This window comes from Paralichthys olivaceus, chromosome 21 (assembly GCF_024713975.1).
Source record: "Paralichthys olivaceus isolate ysfri-2021 chromosome 21, ASM2471397v2, whole genome shotgun sequence".
Lineage (NCBI taxonomy): Eukaryota > Metazoa > Chordata > Actinopteri > Pleuronectiformes > Paralichthyidae > Paralichthys > Paralichthys olivaceus.
Genome location: NC_091113.1, coordinates 9405693 through 9424048, shown reverse-complemented (window position 1 = coordinate 9424048; position 18356 = coordinate 9405693). Strand labels below are relative to the sequence as shown.

Sequence of the window (18356 nt, the reverse complement as noted above, 5' to 3'; positions counted from 1 at the left end):
TTCCATACATCAAGCTGTCAGGCTTTCCTCAGCTTTGGGATTGACAGGCAAATATCACCCTCGCTGTTGAGACTCTGGTGGTTTTTAAGCTGTTATTTAAGATTTCACTCCCTCAGGTTGCATAATTGTTCATCATATGATATGTACCTTCAGTGCATGCTTTCATTGGAATGGGTCCGCACCCACATGTGCAGTAGACCTGTGTGGCACATGCAGTCCAGAGTTTCAAGCAGGTTTTACAGTAGATTGAGTTACAGAGGAGTGGGGTGTATGGATGAACTTCTTGACCTCCAAAGATTTTTATTTGGCTGATGCAGCAAAAGTCATTGTTGGTGTGTGAATGCAGATTTTACTATAGAGGTTCATTACTGGAGAATTAATAATTAGATTTTTTATTACTCCCACCAAGGAGGTTATGTTTCATTGCAGTTTTAATGACTTTCAGTGGGATTATGCAAAAACTACGGGAACCGATTTTCTTAAAATTTAGTGGAAGGATGTGAAGCGGGCCAAGAAAGAACCAGTTTCATTTTGCATGGAACCAGACAAAGATGCAAATTCAGGAAATGTTTATATCCCTTTCTTTAACATTTTAATTTTCACTGATTTCCCAGGAAGGAATTCATTAACAAAACAACTTTTGTGCCCTTGAGGACATGTGAGCTCCACTGAAACCCATTCTAGTGTATTTACCTCAGCCAAGGTCTGTTTGTACGTTGGTTTGTATATTGTATAAGTAAGATTTCACAAAAACAGATTTCCATTCAACTTCTGTGGAAGGATTTTGCATTCTATAACATTGCAAGTTTTCTTTTAGAGTTTTGTCAGGGAAAAATTCATGAATCTTCATGAAAAGAAATAGATCTGTAAATTAAACAAAAGAAATAAATTATAAAAAGTCATGCACAAACAAGTGTGGACATATGGAGGACATGTGAAAACTGTCCCATGACCCCACTGCATGTACAATATACTGTATGTACATATGTATGGGCCTACAATTGTTATACTACATCATTTGATGTCAGCAATTACAAATGTACTCCTCCCTCTCCTCACCCCCCCCTCCCCCCCCCCTAAATGCCATATGCCCCCCCCCCTCTCCAATACACTGTGTTAAAGGCTTCAGGAGCATTCTTCCCACACATGTGCCTCTGTCACTCACGCAGCCACACAACCATACGCCACAAACCCAGCTGTATGTTTCCACTGTGTCCTCTGTGTTCACTGGCACCAGACTGGCACGAACCGCTCTGTCACTCCTTTGAGCACGGCCCTCCTCACCCCTTCTCTCTGCAGCGTGGAGCAAAGATCTGAAATCATTTCCTGTCTGCAGCTCTCTCTTGTTTTCAGTGGATTTTTGTTTTTTTAAGAGCTGACAAACCTTCGGTCGTTTAGTTTTTTTTGTGGAAGAACCAGTTTTGGAGACGTTCCTCCTGAGTGGATTTTTTTTAGCTCTTAAGAGTTGTGTAAATCTTCCAAGATGGCACCTGTGAAGACATGGGTATTGGGACTCATGCTGGTGCTCCTGTGCCCATCCCAGCTGCCACTCTCTGGGGTAGTGAGTGCCCAGAACATGGCCGAAGCAGACCTCCAAGCCAGAAACGATGAGGTTGTGGCAGAGGAGGGCGAGACCTCTGAGGGCGATGGTGGTGCTGTTGAGGAAGAGGAAGCGGTAGAAGAAGAGGGAGGTGAAGAAGAATCAGACGAGGAGGAGGATGATGATGCCGAAGAAGAGGAGGGTGATGAGGCGGCAGCCGAGGAGGAGGATGATGAGGAGGAGGGAGAGGCTGCAGATGAGGTAGAGGATGACGATGAAGAAGAGGAGAAGGACGATGAGGAGGAAGAGGCTTCAGATGAGGTAGAGGATGACGATGAAGAAGAGGAGAAGGACGATGAGGAGGAAGAGGAAGAGGCTTCAGATGAGGTAGAAGATGACAATGAAGAAGAGGAGGAGGATGAGGAGGAAGAGGCTGCAGATGAGGATGATGCAGAAAAAGAAGAAGAGAAGGAGGAGGCTGCAGATGAGGATGATGAAGAAGAAGAAGAAGAAGATGCTAAGGAAGAGGAGGCAACTGAAGGAGAGGAGGTTGCTGCGGAAGAGGAGGGTGATGATGCTGAGGAGGAAGAGGACGATCATGGTATATCCACTTCTTTAACGTATCGATTTATTAAACAGATCCTAAATATATTTCAGGAAAATGAAACTAAAACAAGGCACAAATTAGTATCAAATATGACAAGTTGACTTTTTTCTTTGAGTTTGACTCTAAAGTTTGGAATGAATATCATGACAGAAAAAATGTTTTGAAATGTTGAAACTTGATGTTTGAAAAGCTTGAAATCTGATAAAAACAGATCTATGATAGGTTAGGAGCAAATGTTCCTGCATCCAGGATCCTGATCATCAAGTTGGGGGTGTGTCAGATCAAAGGTGCAGGAAAAAGTCACAAGCTTGCAAGTGGATGAATCTGTGTGTGTGTGGTTAACTCAGCACTGGAGGAACAGGCTGCAGTACGTCTGCAAAGTTTCAAAATACAGATCCGACCTTTCAAAACTCAAGTTTCAACATTTCCACGTGCATCAGTTTTCAGATCATCATGCACAGGGAGAACAGTGAGGTGCTTCAGAAACTCAAATCCAAAATAATGTTTGCAGTCCGTCAAAAATGTATGCACGGTTTTGAAACTTCATCTTTTATCATGCAAAACCTTTTTATATCAGACATCCAACTTTTAAACACAGGCGTTCAGAGCCCTTTCTGAATGTGCCGTGTTATTCATCCCATACTTGAGTTTCTTCTCTGACATTGTTAAAGCTACTGTTAGAACAGTGTGACACATATCGGTCCTAAAATAGCTCGGCTTATCTATGTGGTAGCTGCATGGCACCCGGCAGTATCCCATTCCTTTTGTTCGGCCAATATGGCTATTTTGGGACAGAAAAGGGGAAAAACCCTTGTCGATCACTACAAAGTGTTCATACTGTTATACGATACATGTGAACAACACCAGAAACAAAAATGTGTTTTTATAATCCGTCCTGTTCTGCACATTTTGTCTTTCTGACTATATCTGACACGTGCCTCGTCCTCGGTGTTACGCACTTTACTAGGGTACAACATTTAAGCTGATTCACATTTAACATAACCTCACGCCACCAACCTGACACCAATAATTTGATCTCATGATCTCTGCTGAAGGTTTACATGAAGCAGGCCAAGAATAGACTTAGATAGACTCGGAAATAGATATTGACATTTAGGAGTTTAAACATAAACACGTCGACCCATCTTTACCGCTTATATACGCTGAGGGGCAACAAACAGGTGATTCACACTAACATTCACACTTATGGTCAATTAACCCAGCCTCAATCTGCATGTGTTGGACTGTGGGAGGAAGTTAGAGGAAACCCACCCAGACATGGGGAGAACATGCAAACTCCACACAGGGATTCGAACTAGGAACCTGCTTGCTACGTACAGAGCGGGATATTTTCATGAATCTCCATCACATTTTTGCACTGCGGTTTCCTTTTAGCTATTGATTCGATATGTGCTCACTGATACAAGTTATTAAACGTTTTTAACATTGCTGACTTCAGATGAGCATGAGGCCGTCGCAGCAGAGACCCATGGTGACGAACACGCCCTCTCTGACATGCTGCACTTCCGCTCTGGCTCTTGGTGCAGCGTTTGCTCCGTCTGCCAGGTAAAATGATGAGAAAGGAGTACGAGCCTTCAATGGTCCAATGGTATTCTGGGTAATAAACACAACTGTGCACTGTTTGTGTGTGTTTCTCCTGTTAGCACTGCTCTAGTAGCTGTGATAAGTGCCCATGTGAGGAGGGAGACGAGTCAGATCACTGCGTGCACTGTCAGGTAAGGTCCTAGCTCCTTAGAAAAAACACACCTTGCACATTTCATCATGACCACGACGTCCTTGTGTGCTCACACTGTTTGTCCTGCAGGGATGTTCGTCCTGCTACCTCTGCCCCATACTGTGTGACACCATTTGCTCCCCAGGTAGTATTATTATTTAAACAGTGCACGTACCAGTGTTCGTGTATTCTATTGAAGTATTAATATTTGTGTGTATTGCAGGCGGCCTTGTGGATGAGCTGACTGGGTCCCTCTTTCAGTGAGTTTCCTCATCTCTCACATCACACATTTAGGGACACAACAGCAGCGGAGGCCTGTGCTATGAAGCAGGATTTGTCGCAAGCAAGGTTCACTTAGCAACGAGATAATTCGCCATGGCAACTGAGGCTGAACATATATTATTGATTTTGACAGAACTGTGCTTTTACTCTGATGTAGTTGATCAGGATTGATTTTCCTCTCCCTATAAATCAACATTTGAATCAGTTGGACCAGTTTTACCACACGTCAACTCCCTCTCTTCTCAGGCACAGTCTACTTTCACTACTTTCCTAAAATCTGCAGCTTGTGTTGAGAACAGCTGGAAACTCAATAACGATTCCTGTCACATTCATTACCTGACTAACAACTAGTAATTTTATTTCATTACTGTAGAGTGTCTGTTCTAATTTAATTATATGATGTTGAAAATGTTTACAAGTCACTCGTCTGTCATTACAACTGAATATACCTGCATGCCTCAGCATTCACTCTCCTGCCAAACTAAAGACTTAATTAATGGTTTTGATTGTGTTCCTCGTTCCTATCAACGCCTTCTCTTTTCACACAAACATGCTCACACCCAACTGGGACCATTGAGAACCTGATTTGTTGTATAGGTTATACCGGGTGCCGACTGTACGCTGTAGTTGATCCGTGGTACAGGCCTCAGGTCAGCACACACTCTGACTCTGCTCTGATCTTTATTCCTGCAGGACCTTTTCCTATATTCTTTGAGCAACCCTTGAGACTTCGCCCCTTTAGCATCCTCCTGTGGTCACAAGATGTATGTCGTTTAGGACTGGCGCCGCCTGGCTTCACGCCCTGAATCTGACGGCTCACGTTTCAATTTTTACTAAAAGCTGCAAAGAGTCTGTTTGTAGAATTTCATTTGATGCCCTTGATTTTGTGTATTTTCAATGCAAAATACAGTATTTCTAAGGCTAGGATTTATTCATATGTTTTTTTTGTAGGAGCGTTATTGTAAAACAACTTTAGCTGAGCAAGAAATATTTGTGGGCCCGTCTTGTGGCGGGAGTCTGTATTGACACACTAAATAGATGAAAATGAATGTAAATATAAAAGAATATGAAACCGCTCAGGATATGTCATTTGACTTTGCAACATGTTATGATACAATCTTATATTTCATGCTGCTGTGACTCTCACTTGAAAATAAATTTCTGCTTATCCATAAAACTTTGTCTAATATAACATGTCGATCACCTGCACAGATTGTGTGACACAAATTTGCTTCTAATTAGCTTTTTTAATGCTATGTGCACTTTGTAGTTTTTATTATTGTGCATGTATTCACAATGATTATGTCAATAACTGTAACTCCTTTATAAATGTATCTTCTCAGCTGTTTGAATAAAGTTGTGTATTTTGTTTCAGACTGTGGAATACAGGTGTTTTAAATACAGCCATGCACACGATTCACATAAGCTGACACTTGCATCAGGTGCTGCTGGTGAAGAATGAGGTCAGTTGCTCGGCCAATCACATGCTGATGGTGGTCGTTCCTTCTGGATGGTTTTCAGGTGTGGTTCTGTGCTGAGTCAAGAGAAAAGCAAAGTTCTTCCTTGTTTCTCAGTGACTTGGCAAAATTAGGAGGTTGTGCCCAGGTCAGACGCAGTCCGGTGCAGAAACAAGGTTTGCATTACCATGGAAAAACTGTAAATAAGTAAGTGCCTGATTCTCCACAACTCATCAGACCAAAGTTAATTGACCTATGGCAGCTGGTGGTGATAAAATAAAATGATGAATAACATTAGTGAAATATACCCATGTAAAGGAAGTGATATGAATGGCATTTAAAACATATAAATAGTTTAAGTGATATAAAATAAAGCACATGAATGTAAAACATATGAACATTCAACTTCCAGTCTACCACATTTTGAGCCTAAAGATCACTGAATACCAGGCGACCTCAGCCTTGATTGTTTTTGTTACGTCGTCTGAGTCATTTCATGCACTTCAGATTCTTATTGAAAAAACAAACCACTCCATTTCAAGAGCTGTACCGTGGGCTATGTGTCTGAAGGCTTGGAGTAATGAGGTGTGGCATTGTGTGTGTGTGTGTGTGTGTGTGTGTGTGTTACTGATGTTTTGTGGATCTATATCTGTTCCCACTGTGACATTTGGTGACTTGTTTTCCTTATTAGGAAAAATAGTAACTCCCCAGAGCGTAAATCATTGAATATTAAGCTGAAGACAAGTTAGTAGTAACTATGGTTAAGGTTTGATTAAGTCTCCAGGAAATCAATGTAGTGACCTCTGAAGTGTTTACAATAAACATTACCAGATAAAGACATTTGGTTTCCCCTCCAGGGAAAGTGACTCTCACTCGTGTCAATGTTTTTATTGTAAACTTGCTTTTGTCATTATAAAATCTATATCAATATCAAGATGAGTAAACCCAGAAGAGCTAAATTTTTTATTTTTTTTTGTACAGGCTGAAAACGAGTTGCAAAATCAGATAACATTTCAATGTTCTCTCCTATGATTTCTATTACCTTCTGATCAGAAATGAGTCTGTGAAATTCAAAGCATGACACAAATGGCACCGTCCCAGGACACAGCATTTCACAATCGTCTACGTTGCTGCAATGACTGGTGTAAGAGAGAAGCTTGAGAACTCTGGTATCAGTTTGCTGAGCCACCCATAAATTAAACGTTTGGTGTCACTGTTAAAGCTAATGTCTCCAGAGCAAATCTCTATAGGGTATATACACTTTTATCTGGAATGTGCTTTTGTGTATTTGAGTCTATTTTATTTATTTGCAGGAAATTTATGGAGTATTTTTAAAGAGATTTGTACTCTTTGCTTAAACCGACTTAAATCGACTTTGCGTATATCCACAACATTTCATCAATGGTTTATGGTACTATGTGTAGCTGTAATCCAATATGGGTGTTCATTAGATTTTGTGTAAAGATGGATGACATGACTGCTCCCTTAAAGTGAAGCCAAAGTGTTTGCCACCTGGTCGCTGGCCACAGTATAGGTCATAAGTCCAACCTCCCTCCATGTTAGTGTATGGGGCATGGGCCAAACTAAAAAGCCAAATTGCACAAAGATTTGTAAATTTTTTTGTAAGATGTAAATTTAAATTACCATAAAGAATGGTCCAGTTTGTCCTTGGGATGAATTGAAGCTAATTTAGAGAATTTGAAAGCTCTTACAATTAAGCTCGCTGAAATAATTCTAGGTAATTTCTCTTGGTCAGGATCCTTCTACGCAAAATAGATTATTGTAGCAGGGCTCAGGCTCCAAATGGGGAACATGGCGTCACTCATCACTGGATATTTTAGCTTCATTTCTGGATAGAGGGAGGAAGTGGACTCCATCTTTATATACAGACTTTGGTATTCATTAATGGAGACAATTCCTCTCTATAGTGTGACACAGAATTCAAATATGAGTTGTCATATAAAATTGAGACATAAAAAATGAGTAATTTAACCAAATAAACTGCAAGATTTTACAAGATCACTAATTTGCTCTGAACGCCTTTATTTACAACATCCAACAAGGCCTGTGGTCATGTTACTGTCATGTTGGTTTAGTGTTGTATAAACAGTGCCCCCCCCCCCCTTCCAGCCTCTTACTTAAAGCACTAACTTGAAAAAGTCTTCACATTTTCTTCTCCTCACTGATGTACTGACAGTATTTCAGGGACATAAGGTAAGACGATTTCAGATGTTTAACACATGTCACTTTAATTTTTATCATTCTTTAACTGTTTTTGTCCATATGGGGTACATCACTTCCACATGATATGCTAAAATAATGGAATTTGTAACCAAGTAGCATCACACAAGGTAATTTCTCATGCTCTCGCAGGGCCACAGTTGTTTTAATGGGATTTCAGATCATGATTCATATTGATTAAAAATTATTTTCCTCATTCCTTATGCAGATGTGTCCCTCCTCACTGGTGCTGTGGCTCAGTCTGGGAGCTTTGATAGAATGTGGTGAGTAAAATGCATCAATTTCCAGGAAATTGTGTGTTAATGAGCTCTATCCTTTGTTTCCTGATTTTGCATAACTTCAAAGAAAGGAAAATACCTAAATACTTTTATAATAATTGGTAGTACTCAAATTAAGTTTGTCAAATTAAAAATATTACTTGTTTTAACATAAGTTTAATTTAACAAACTAAATCCATTTGTGTGTCACCAACTGAAGTAACTTTCAACAACTGTCTTTTTTCACGTATATATCTCACGATTTATTTGGTCTCCAAGCTTGTGTCCTCATTTAATTGTGGAACCAGTTCATGTCACACCTTTTTAGAAACCCTAGTTCAATGTTCCAACAGGATTTATTTCTTTTATAAATCAGGGACATGGTGGCGGTGCTCTCCCAGCCCCCTCCATGCCCACAGGGACATATGTCACTTTTCTTTTAGAAATACCACAATGTGAGTGCAGTAATTTAAAAACAAATGGTTCAGTGGTTCCAAACCTCAAGGTCAGGTAATAAAATGGTCACAAAATCATTGGGTTCATGAGATGAATAAAGTTTATATTTGCTGTATTTCTCTTTCAGCTGCTGGAAGTGACTGGTGCTATACTGGCTGTGGTAAGAACGGACAGATTTCCGACTCACTGAATGATTTGGATCAATCATTTGTTTACATTGGTTCTTAACATTGCGAAAACCTCGACCTTTCATAGCGCACAGCCCGACCCACTGGGGAGACATCTCTTCTTTCTGTCGAGGACAGAGGCAGTCTCCTATTGATATAGACACCAGCCATGTTCAAAGAGACCCGAACCTGCTGGACTTTACCTTCAAAAACTTCTCCTCTCAGGATGTCTTGAAATCCATCACCAACAACGGACATACAGGTAAACAAACGGTTTCCTTTTGAAAATCTGGGTTGACTGAAATCTCACTCAAAAAAATGGGCATCAACTTCATTAGCCAAACTCCCAGCCCCATTAGAATTTTACATGAGCATAAAAAAGGTAGTTTAAGTTTTATACATAAAATTCGAACAATAATTTGATCAAGTTTTAAACACAAAGATGACGCAGTGTTCTATATGTGCTGTTGTGTATGCAAACTGCGGTTTACCAAGTTTACAGTTTACTCTTTGCTTATCCATTCTGACACAACTTCTTTCCCAACCAGTTTCCGTTGGGTGACACATGTCCAAAGTTGTTAAACTCCTCCCCATGCACGCACCCCTCCCATCTCTGCTTGTGTGTGTTGGAGAAACTGCAGAATGAGGAGGGGCTGAATGAATTAATGAGCTGTGTGCAGATCTATATATTATGAAGGGAGATGTTACCTAAGAAAATTGACGTCAGCAGGGAACAATGAATCGTCACAGTAAACAACCAGTCAGTAAAACTTCAAGGACATCAATCTGTCCTTTAAGGAAGCATGAGTGATTGTGAATCAGTTTCACCTGCTTTGGTGCAAATGAAATTAGAAACAGGTGCAATGGAGGCAAAAGCAAGACAACCTCCTAAAATGGAATGTTTTACATGTGGTTGCCACAGACAGTTGCTCTCTCCTTATCCTTTCAGACTGATTCTTCTCTAGTTTTGTGTTCTTTTGTCTTGCCACTACCTGTAGCATGAGGGGGTACCCGCAGCTCAATCAGGTTGCACAGGTTGTCCAACTCCTACAGGATGCCACATCCATACGTGCGGTCGCTAGAAGGTTTGCTATGTCTCCCAGCACAGTCTCAAGAGCATGGAGGAAATACCAGGAGACCGGCTGTTACACAAGGAGAGCTGGACAGGGCCACAGAAGGGCATTGACCCAGCAGCAGGTCCTGGATGATGAAGGCATTCATGACTGGCCCTCACGTTCCCCGGACCTGAATCAAATTGAGCTACTATATGGCACGTTATGTATCTGTGAATCTGACACTGCCAACTACCATCACAGACGGTCCAGGATCTCACTGATGCCCTGATCTAGGTCTGGGAGGAGATCCCCCAGGACACCATCCACCGATTTATCAGGAGCATGTCAAGACATAGTCAGGAGTCCATACAGGCAGGAAGGGGCCATGCACAATACTGAGTCACTGATTTCAATTTGTTGTGGTTTTGAATCCAGCCCTAAATGGGTTGATTGTTTCCACCAAGCGTTTTTTATTTATTTATTTATTTTTTTGTTCTCAACAATTGATAGAATGTTGATCAGTAAAGATTTTCAACTTGAATAATTTGTTCATCAAGATCTGGTGTGTGATTTAAGTGTTCACTTCCTTTATTTTGAATAGGGTTCATTGTTGCATGCAATACATGATCCCTGCAGTACATTCTGGGTATAGTGCTTTTCTGCTAAGGAATGTAACACTGCTGGTTGTCCATCACTTAAAAGCAAATTATCAACCAGCAAAACAAGAGCTCAAGTATTTGTGACAGATATCAAGAAATGAATCTAAGCATTTAATTGCACAGAAGCACACCAAACATCTCTTTTATGCACAGTGGTATGCTTGCTGAAGGATAATGAAGTTGAAGTGAGTGGAGGTGGACTTAATGGAACATATTCTACGCTCCAGTTTCATTTTCACTGGGGTGATACTGCCCATCATCCAGGCTCGGAGCACACGATTGACAAGTTGAGATATCCAGTGGAGGTACATTCGAGTTTGAAATTCGCTGTGTTTTTCTTCTGTTAAGTTGTGATTTTCTCTTACGTCATCACTAATTATATACTCTCTTTCAGATGCATATCGTTAGTCTGAAGAAAGGTCTCACTAAGGAACAGGCCGTCGCAAATCCGGAAGGAATTGCTGTTCTTGGGTTTTTCCTTAACGTATGTGTACACAATTATTATTGCGAAGAAAAGTGTTGGGCAAACCTGTTGTAAAACAAAACAAACAAAGACATTACTTTTCTGCTGAAACCCAGCTTGCTAATTTGAACTGGGAATGCACCCATGAAATTGTTTTTTGTTCAAGGTCATCCATTGGCTGCTTCTGAATGCTAACACACTCAAACAGTCAGAATTGGTTTTGCCAACAACAAAATTAACAAGGAACGCATGAACTGTCAAAACACAATTATATCCACGTTGCAAATTCAATAATGATGTGTTCTCCTTAAAGGCAACAGAAGATGGAAATATGACAGGACCATGGGGCATACTCACATCTTACCTGATGAGCAACATAAGTAAATAAAATAGTATAATTACATAATCATGAATGGTAGTTTTTAAAGTGTGAGACAGGTACTTGGGGACAAGGGCATGAAGGGATATGAGGGTTTGTGTGTGATGCAGGGGCCGGTGTATAGATGGTACAGGTTTGCGGGTCAAATCATGATTGTTTGGTTGGATTAGTCTTTTTAATTTTTTTGTAATCAAGTTCATGGCATCAAATCAAGGATTCTGCCATGTTGGTGCATTTAAATCCATATATCTACATTTAGTTGATAACAGCTTTTTTTTCCCCTTTTCCACAGACACTGAGATTGCCATAAACCATAGCCTCTCTATTGATGACCTGATTGGAAGTGTTTCCCGAACAAAGTACTATCGCTACATGGGCTCCCTGACAACGCCCAACTGCAGTGAAGCGGTCGTATGGACTGTCTTTCAAGAGCCAATCAACATCAACAAAAATCTGGTCAGTTGGGCAGCCTGAAAATCTTCATTCTGGAGAGAAAGAGGAGGAAAAGCTAAGTTTAGACAACACATGCTCCTGCAATGTTAAATTCCTTAAGAGACATTTAAAGTGCTTGTATTTGTAGTATTTCAAAAAGTGCAAAGAGACTGTGCCCCAGTACAAAGCCTTCAGGCACTGCTTTACCATGTCCATGGCAAGATACATTGAACACTACCAGCTTAGCACAAAAGCTAAATTGCTGTGAACATAATGGTGGATTTGCATGGTCAAGGAAATTCATTTATGACCACTCAGGAGTCAAATTAAAATGCAAGTCAAGAACCCTCTTCAGGATGTAGGTGTACATGTTTCCTTATCAGTAGATAAGACCGTCCTGCAGTGGCAGCACCCCAGCCACAATGCCAGTCAACATGTTGACAGTCAGACCCACGGGTACTCACTAGTTAATTATTACATGTATACTCATACTAAAGCTAAGACTTTGTTTGAAGTACCCATTATGTTACTGCAATTGATTTTGCTGACGCCTAGAGACAAACTGTCATAAATAATTACTGCATTGTGTACAGCAAATACTCAAGCACGATCAGTCAACAGGAGCTGTGTCAGAGTCTGTTCCCAGCTGTCTTGGTGCAGGTTTCCCTGTTCCTGTCCTCTGGCTACCTTAGTGACGGCTAAAATGTCTTAATTGTTGCTTCTTTAATATCTTGACCTATGTCAAGAGGAATCACGTGCACACTGTCATCTGGTGACCCTTGCCTGCATGTAGACAAATGCCAATATACTTGTACAGCCTGTTCTCTGCATGGTTGGATAATTGTGTTTCATAACCATTCTGTCGTAGCAACACAATGCCCTTGGTTAGCTGCATGTGATGATCCAAGAATGATTTCTTATCTGTGTGACAGCAAACAGTTGATAAGAAAACGTTTCACATTTCTCTGCATGTGAATTGTTCTTGGCTGTGTTCCATAACTGAAAAGGTGCATTTACATTTTGTCTTAGCATAGTATACCAGTCATAGTATACCAACAGCACAACACAATCAGATGTCAAAGTGAGCTTAACCTATGATGCACGTCTGCATGATGCAATAAATCAAATGTTTGGAATTGGGATAAATTCAGTAAAAATGATCACAATATAAAGTCCACACCCAGGAGCCTGTCGACTAATAACCAGTTGATGTTGCTACTCATTAGCAACTACAAAATATTTTATTTCAGCATATCTTCATTGTGTTGAATGGAAACAAATTTCACACCACACACTATGTGTTTGATTGTATCTATGAGAAGGTTGGACACTTGGTGTTGCTCAGCTTCCGCTAACGGCTACACCTTTGCGGTCTACGCCGCAGAATCCAAAAGACTTTAACACACTGCTTCTCAGGTTCTCTGGTGTCATGCTTGTCTGCTCAGGACAGCTTTGCCTGCTAGCGTCCTCCATTTTCATTGCAACATAGCAATACTGATGGCCCTACGGGGCATGCAATTGAAATAATACATTTACCACGTTCAAATCAATTACTGAAGTGTGTAAAAAGTGACAGCCCTACATTGTTGGATCCATCGGAGGAAATGTTTGTCTTTTTATATTCTAAGATTGAGCGGTTTGCCTCGATTACGGGACTCACCAATGTTTATCGGCCTGTACAAGAACTTAATGGACGTCAAGTGTTTGCGTCTCCTGAAGTTTCTCTCCCTCCCAGTGAGTTGAAAAATCACACACATGTGACTCATGATATTTCTGACTCTGTGTTGGCGCATTAAATATCCAGTTCCATTCTTTACAGGCGGTCCATGGTGCTATGATAATCACTGCAGTATGTATCACCAAATTTATAAAGTTACTGCTCAGACATATTGGATGGCAGAGGACTCTGGCTTGTTTTAAACTTTGGTTTTCTTCTCCCATCAGTTTACAATCAGTCTCGCTGGCACCTTCTGTCTCTGTCACACTGTGGCGGTGAAAATCAGTCACCCATCAACATTGAGTCAAAGAAGGCTGTGCTGGACAAACAACTTGACGCCTTCACCTTTACAAAGTTTGACGACAAACACACCATCAAGTACATCACCAACACCGGCCACGCAGGTTTGACAGTTTTCCTTTTACATTACAGGCTGTTGTGTTTTTGAAATCCAACACATCTCACAACTGAAACTCAAGTTAGCTGTATTTTTATTAGCCTTATGACAATGACACCTAAAAATGAGAATTTGCTGATTTAGGAGAAACTTAGATTTCTATAATTAGGGCCTGAGCGAGGACCCTTTTTAAATGTGTTAGGGTCATTTACTCCTGTGCTTGTGTCCTCACTCAACTCCCAGTTAAGTGTGTGCTGAAAGAAAACACAGTGGAGATATCGGGAGGCGGTTTGGGACATGTCTACTCCACCCTTCAGTTCCATTTCCATTGGGGTTCCACTGTCTCCAAGGGCTCGGAGCACATGGTGGATTCAAAACGATATTCAATGGAGGTAATTGCAAAACTCTGAATAATTCTGTTGCATTAAATGCAGTGGTTTGTAATGAGGTTTGCTTTTGTGTCTTTGTCCAGATGCATATAGTGAACAAGAGGAAGGATTTAACTTTGGACGAGGCTGTACAGACTTCGAATGGCCTGGCAGTTCTGGGTTTTTTTATTGAGGTAATGTTGAGTTTGTTAATAGTAAGATGCAAATCCATGATGTACAGTATCTGCTGATTCTAAGTAGATTTTTAATGTGACCTGTCTCCACACAAAAAACATGACAACCAGAACATGTACCAAACAACTAGTGTCCATCTTAAATATCTCACTTTAAAAAAACTTAAAGGGAGTCTTACTGAACAAAGTGAATCCTGCTTTCTTTTCTTCCCTGTCTTACTTTGACATTACCAGTGAATCTTTTGTATGAGACTTTCTCACATATTTTCCAGGCTGAATCGACCAAAAGCAGCAGCGGCTCAGGACAGGTAAGTAGCATAGCTTTGTTAAACCAGGGCCTTAAATGTTGATACCGGACATTGTTCACCATGACACAAGGACCAAACTAAAAAGTCAAAGTGCACATCAAATAATTTTTTCTCAAATATGTCATTTTAAGTAGTTCTTATCATACAACTGCTAATTCTCCAGTAAATTTGGTTTTTATTAGTTTATGCTATAAAAATTAGCTAAAATGTGATGATTGACAGCTCAGACTGACTTTTAATTGGTCGCCACCGTGGTGCCATCCCCTGTTTGCTACTGGCTTCATTTTTGGAAAGTGGAAGGTAGTAGAGATGGGTCATCCATCTTTACTTAGAGTCTTTGGTCTCTGCAGACAAATCCCACACCGAGTCCAGCAGCTGATACTGGAGCCTGGAAGAAATTGACAAACTATCTCTCAGCTATTGAAGACATCGGTGCGTGCCCCTTTGTTTCAATGCATATAACACTGAATGTGCAGACATAAATGTACCACTACATTTTGTGCATTTTTTGCTTCAATACAGACTCAAAAGTTAACTTCACAGAGGAGATCTCTATTGATGACCTGCTCAGCAGTGTGAGCAAAACTGTGTACTACCGCTACAATGGCTCCTTAACCACCCCTGGTTGTAACGAAGCTGTGGTTTGGACCGTCTTTAAAGAGTCTATCAAAGTCGACCAAAAACTGGTGAGTGGACTCATCTGTTTTCAAACAAAAAAGGGATTTATATTTGTAAGAGTATTTTCCTGAACAGCTTTAATGATATTGGTAGCATAATGAGATTTAAATAACAGTTTTCTTGCATCATCATGTGGTGAGGTCATTACGTTTCATTTCCAGAAGCTGTTTGTTCCACTGTATCACAGCACAATCAAGTCTCCAGTGATTTTTCAGTAGATTATACAGAAATGCATTGTCAGATTTTCTCTGACATCATTGTTTGTTTCTCATGCATATCAAAGATTTGAAATAAATGGCTGAGATTAAATTGTTGACTCGTAGCTCCAATGTAATTTTAGGAATTTACACCAACATGGTATATGCATATGATCTTCAAGGAGTTCATACCCAGATCACAGAGAGCACAAAGTAATCAGAACGGGTGTGACGTAGAGTCCGGAATTTTCTTCATTAATCCAATTTAAAAGACCAAATGCAAACAATTGTGTGGTTTCTCTCTGGTGCTAACACAGTGGACTCCACTGAGGATTTAAATTATTAAACAGCTCATCATTCTTTTATTTTAAATTTCTGAGCGCTGTAGTTTTACCCAAGAGAAAAATATGGTTTTTCAGGGAACTACTTTAAATGCCTTAATATTACACATTGACTGCTCAAGCCAGTGTTTAGGGCAGCAAAATGGTGTGTGTGTGTGTGAGCGCGATTCCCTAATTACAAAACTACAATGCCCATGTTCATATCAATGAAGCAACGTGTCTACATGTCAATGATAAGTAGTTTTGTAAATAAACATTGGGCCTAAAGGGATCGTTCACCCAAAAATGAAAATTCACTCATCTACTCACCACTATGCCGATGGAGGGGTGGGTGGAGTGTTTGGGGTTTCAGGGGTAAGCAGCATTGCAGCCAAATCAATACAATTGAAGTAAATGGTGACCGATTTGTCAAATGTAAAAAAAAAAAAAAAAAAAAAAAAAACGCCTCCATTCTGCTCCTGTGGTCATCCAAGTGTCCCGCAGGAGCAGGCATTTTGAACTATTCCTTTAATGCACAGAAGAGCGAGCTACTAGTTTTCAACTATACAGGGAAAACTTTTTTTAAATTTCTGGATTAGTTGGAATATAATCAAACTCACTTTAAAATTCATATTTATAACCATCATAGACTTGCTTGACTTTTTTGCTTTTAGTCTGGTCAGATGAGTCAAACATTCAACTGTGCTGGTAATAAAGTCTTCAATGTTTGACATGGGAGGTTAACAAGACGTACAACAAGTTACGAGACCGGCAGTGGTCACCTTGTGATGGCCCTTAAAACTGTTAGTGTTTTATATCAACGTCACTTGGCAGGAGTTGAAAGCTGAAACTATATGACTTATCAGAACGTCATGTACCTTCTAAGATATCTGGTAATTTTTTCTTGCTTGGTGCAGCCCCACCCTTAGCCACTGAATTACAAGTCTGGCCGGCTCAACGGCTCCAAGCCGCCATTTCCACTTGGTTTCACCCGCATCAACTAAAATTGTGGTCAGCCAAAGACTGAGTGCCTTCTCAAACAAGAGTTCATTTAAGTTCCTTCAAACTTTCAAGTGTCAAATGAATGCTTGAAATCCGCTGCAGTTACAGGCATGTCGCAACCTTGATGACAGCTCTAATAATCAAATGTACCATCTAAGCTGGAATAAACAGGTTTCTCACAGGAAACAAATTGTGGTTTCCTGTGTTAATATTTTACAAACCTATCCATCAACCCCAACAACCATCTAATAATACACAACCTTGCCTTCATCCTTTGCCAAATTGATCCTGGTGTGGATCAAACTGAGACATGGTTTGGTTATTCTGCAGTGTGAAAAAGCCTTTTTACTATTACTGACATTTTACTATTGTACTGATTTTAGGACGTGTATCGCAGGATTGCTCAGTCTTCAGCTCTTTGAAATGTTCATGCAGGTCTCTAGATTGGGGAGAAAAAAAGAATTACTTTGGGTGGATGAGCGGAGCATGTGAATTTGTTACCAACTGAAGGCTGACTTTTGGTTTAACCCAACCAGATGATGCTGTTCCCAACTCAGATGAAATACAACAACGTGTATCGGGCTCCGCAGGCTCTTCAGGACAGGACAGTCTACACCTCAGCCGCAGCCAGCTGCCTTGCACCCATCATGCAGTTTCTGCTGCCGGCATGTCTTTTTACCATTGTATCCAATTTGCATATTTAAAAAGAGCTACCTACCTTAAATTGCTGTGAAGGATAATCATATCTTATTGATTATCTGTTTGTACTCTGAAGGTTATATCCGTAGTTGTAAGTAAAGGACGATGTGGTGTTTTCTGTAGTTTATTTTGACACTTTCGTATATGCAGTATAATAAGCTGTGATCTCATAATCAAGATGTTGACTACAGAAGGTTAATTAAAAAAAATCTTATATGGTTTATTAAACTTCGAAGTGTTATCAGGCTCTTTACCTTCAACCATGGCTGTGAATAATTGTAAAATTTTGAGATTGCTAACCACAAATACATATGCTGTATGGATTAAAAAAAAATGGAATTGAGTGAATCACAGACTGATGTCTATCATACTAACCAGTGTCTGGGTGTATTTATCAGAAGGAAATTAATAACTGTGAAACTTAAATAAATAACTGTATTGAAACCACCTTCTGACTGTTTCATTACCAAAACTAAAAGATCCACCATATTAACTGATGAGTATTATGCTGTATTAATACAGAGTATAACACCAAACACTACATGAATTTCTTACTTAAAGTGGGAAAAAAACCATCTGACACTTTGATAATAAAGTGGGAATTTTAGACTGACATTTTGATGGGGTTTATGTCACAAATTTTTTTTTTCTTCTAATTACAATTTTTATTGCCACACCTAATTGGCATGATGTGTTTCATTCATTGATTTATTAATCACATCATGTAATAACTCAAAATGCCAGTG

The 18356-nt window shown here is 40.0% G+C and overlaps 2 protein-coding genes across 5 annotated transcripts; both read left to right on the top strand.

Annotated features, from left to right (window-relative positions):
* The first annotated feature begins 1104 nt into the window (after nt 1-1104).
* LOC109642329 (sarcoplasmic reticulum histidine-rich calcium-binding protein-like) lies at nt 1105-5540 on the top strand. Its single transcript, XM_020107056.2, has 6 exons — nt 1105-2141; nt 3607-3713; nt 3812-3883; nt 3973-4027; nt 4106-4142; nt 4858-5540. Exons 1-6 carry the CDS (start codon nt 1484-1486, stop codon nt 4877-4879), a joined length of 951 nt encoding a protein of 316 aa, XP_019962615.1. The 5' UTR covers nt 1105-1483; the 3' UTR covers nt 4880-5540.
* A 149-nt stretch (nt 5541-5689) lies between these two features.
* LOC109642324 (uncharacterized) lies at nt 5690-18057 on the top strand. 4 transcript variants are annotated; one of them, XM_020107051.2, is made up of 17 exons: nt 5690-5797; nt 8071-8125; nt 8703-8735; nt 8831-9004; nt 10610-10761; nt 10851-10940; nt 11233-11299; nt 11591-11754; nt 13359-13464; nt 13550-13579; nt 13675-13851; nt 14088-14236; nt 14317-14406; nt 14679-14714; nt 15065-15146; nt 15237-15400; nt 15554-15701. In XM_020107051.2, exons 2-17 carry the CDS (start codon nt 8071-8073, stop codon nt 15608-15610), a joined length of 1626 nt encoding a protein of 541 aa, XP_019962610.2. In that variant the 5' UTR covers nt 5690-5797; the 3' UTR covers nt 15611-15701. The 4 variants fall into 4 exon arrangements, with proteins under 4 accessions (XP_019962610.2, XP_019962607.2, XP_019962608.2 ...); XM_020107048.2 differs by lacking the exon at nt 15554-15701 and adding an exon at nt 17448-18057 and having other exon boundaries at nt 5695-5797; XM_020107049.2 differs by lacking the exon at nt 15554-15701 and adding an exon at nt 17448-18057 and having other exon boundaries at nt 5725-5828.
* The last annotated feature ends 299 nt before the right edge of the window (nt 18058-18356 follow it).

Bases quoted from the DNA above. Each gene is read 5' to 3' on its own strand.
- LOC109642324 (XM_020107048.2), top strand. From the start codon at position 8,071: ATGTGTCCCTCCTCACTGGTGCTGTGGCTCAGTCTGGGAGCTTTGATA. The intron at 13,580-13,674 runs GTATGTATCACC...TTCTCCCATCAG, and splicing joins GTGCTATGATAATCACTGCA to TTTACAATCAGTCTCGCTGG. The intron at 15,401-17,447 runs GTGAGTGGACTC...TAACCCAACCAG, and splicing joins TCAAAGTCGACCAAAAACTG to ATGATGCTGTTCCCAACTCA.
- LOC109642329 (XM_020107056.2), top strand. From the start codon at position 1,484: ATGGCACCTGTGAAGACATGGGTATTGGGACTCATGCTGGTGCTCCTG. The intron at 2,142-3,606 runs GTATATCCACTT...TGCTGACTTCAG, and splicing joins GGAGGAAGAGGACGATCATG to ATGAGCATGAGGCCGTCGCA. The intron at 3,884-3,972 runs GTAAGGTCCTAG...TTTGTCCTGCAG, and splicing joins ATCACTGCGTGCACTGTCAG to GGATGTTCGTCCTGCTACCT.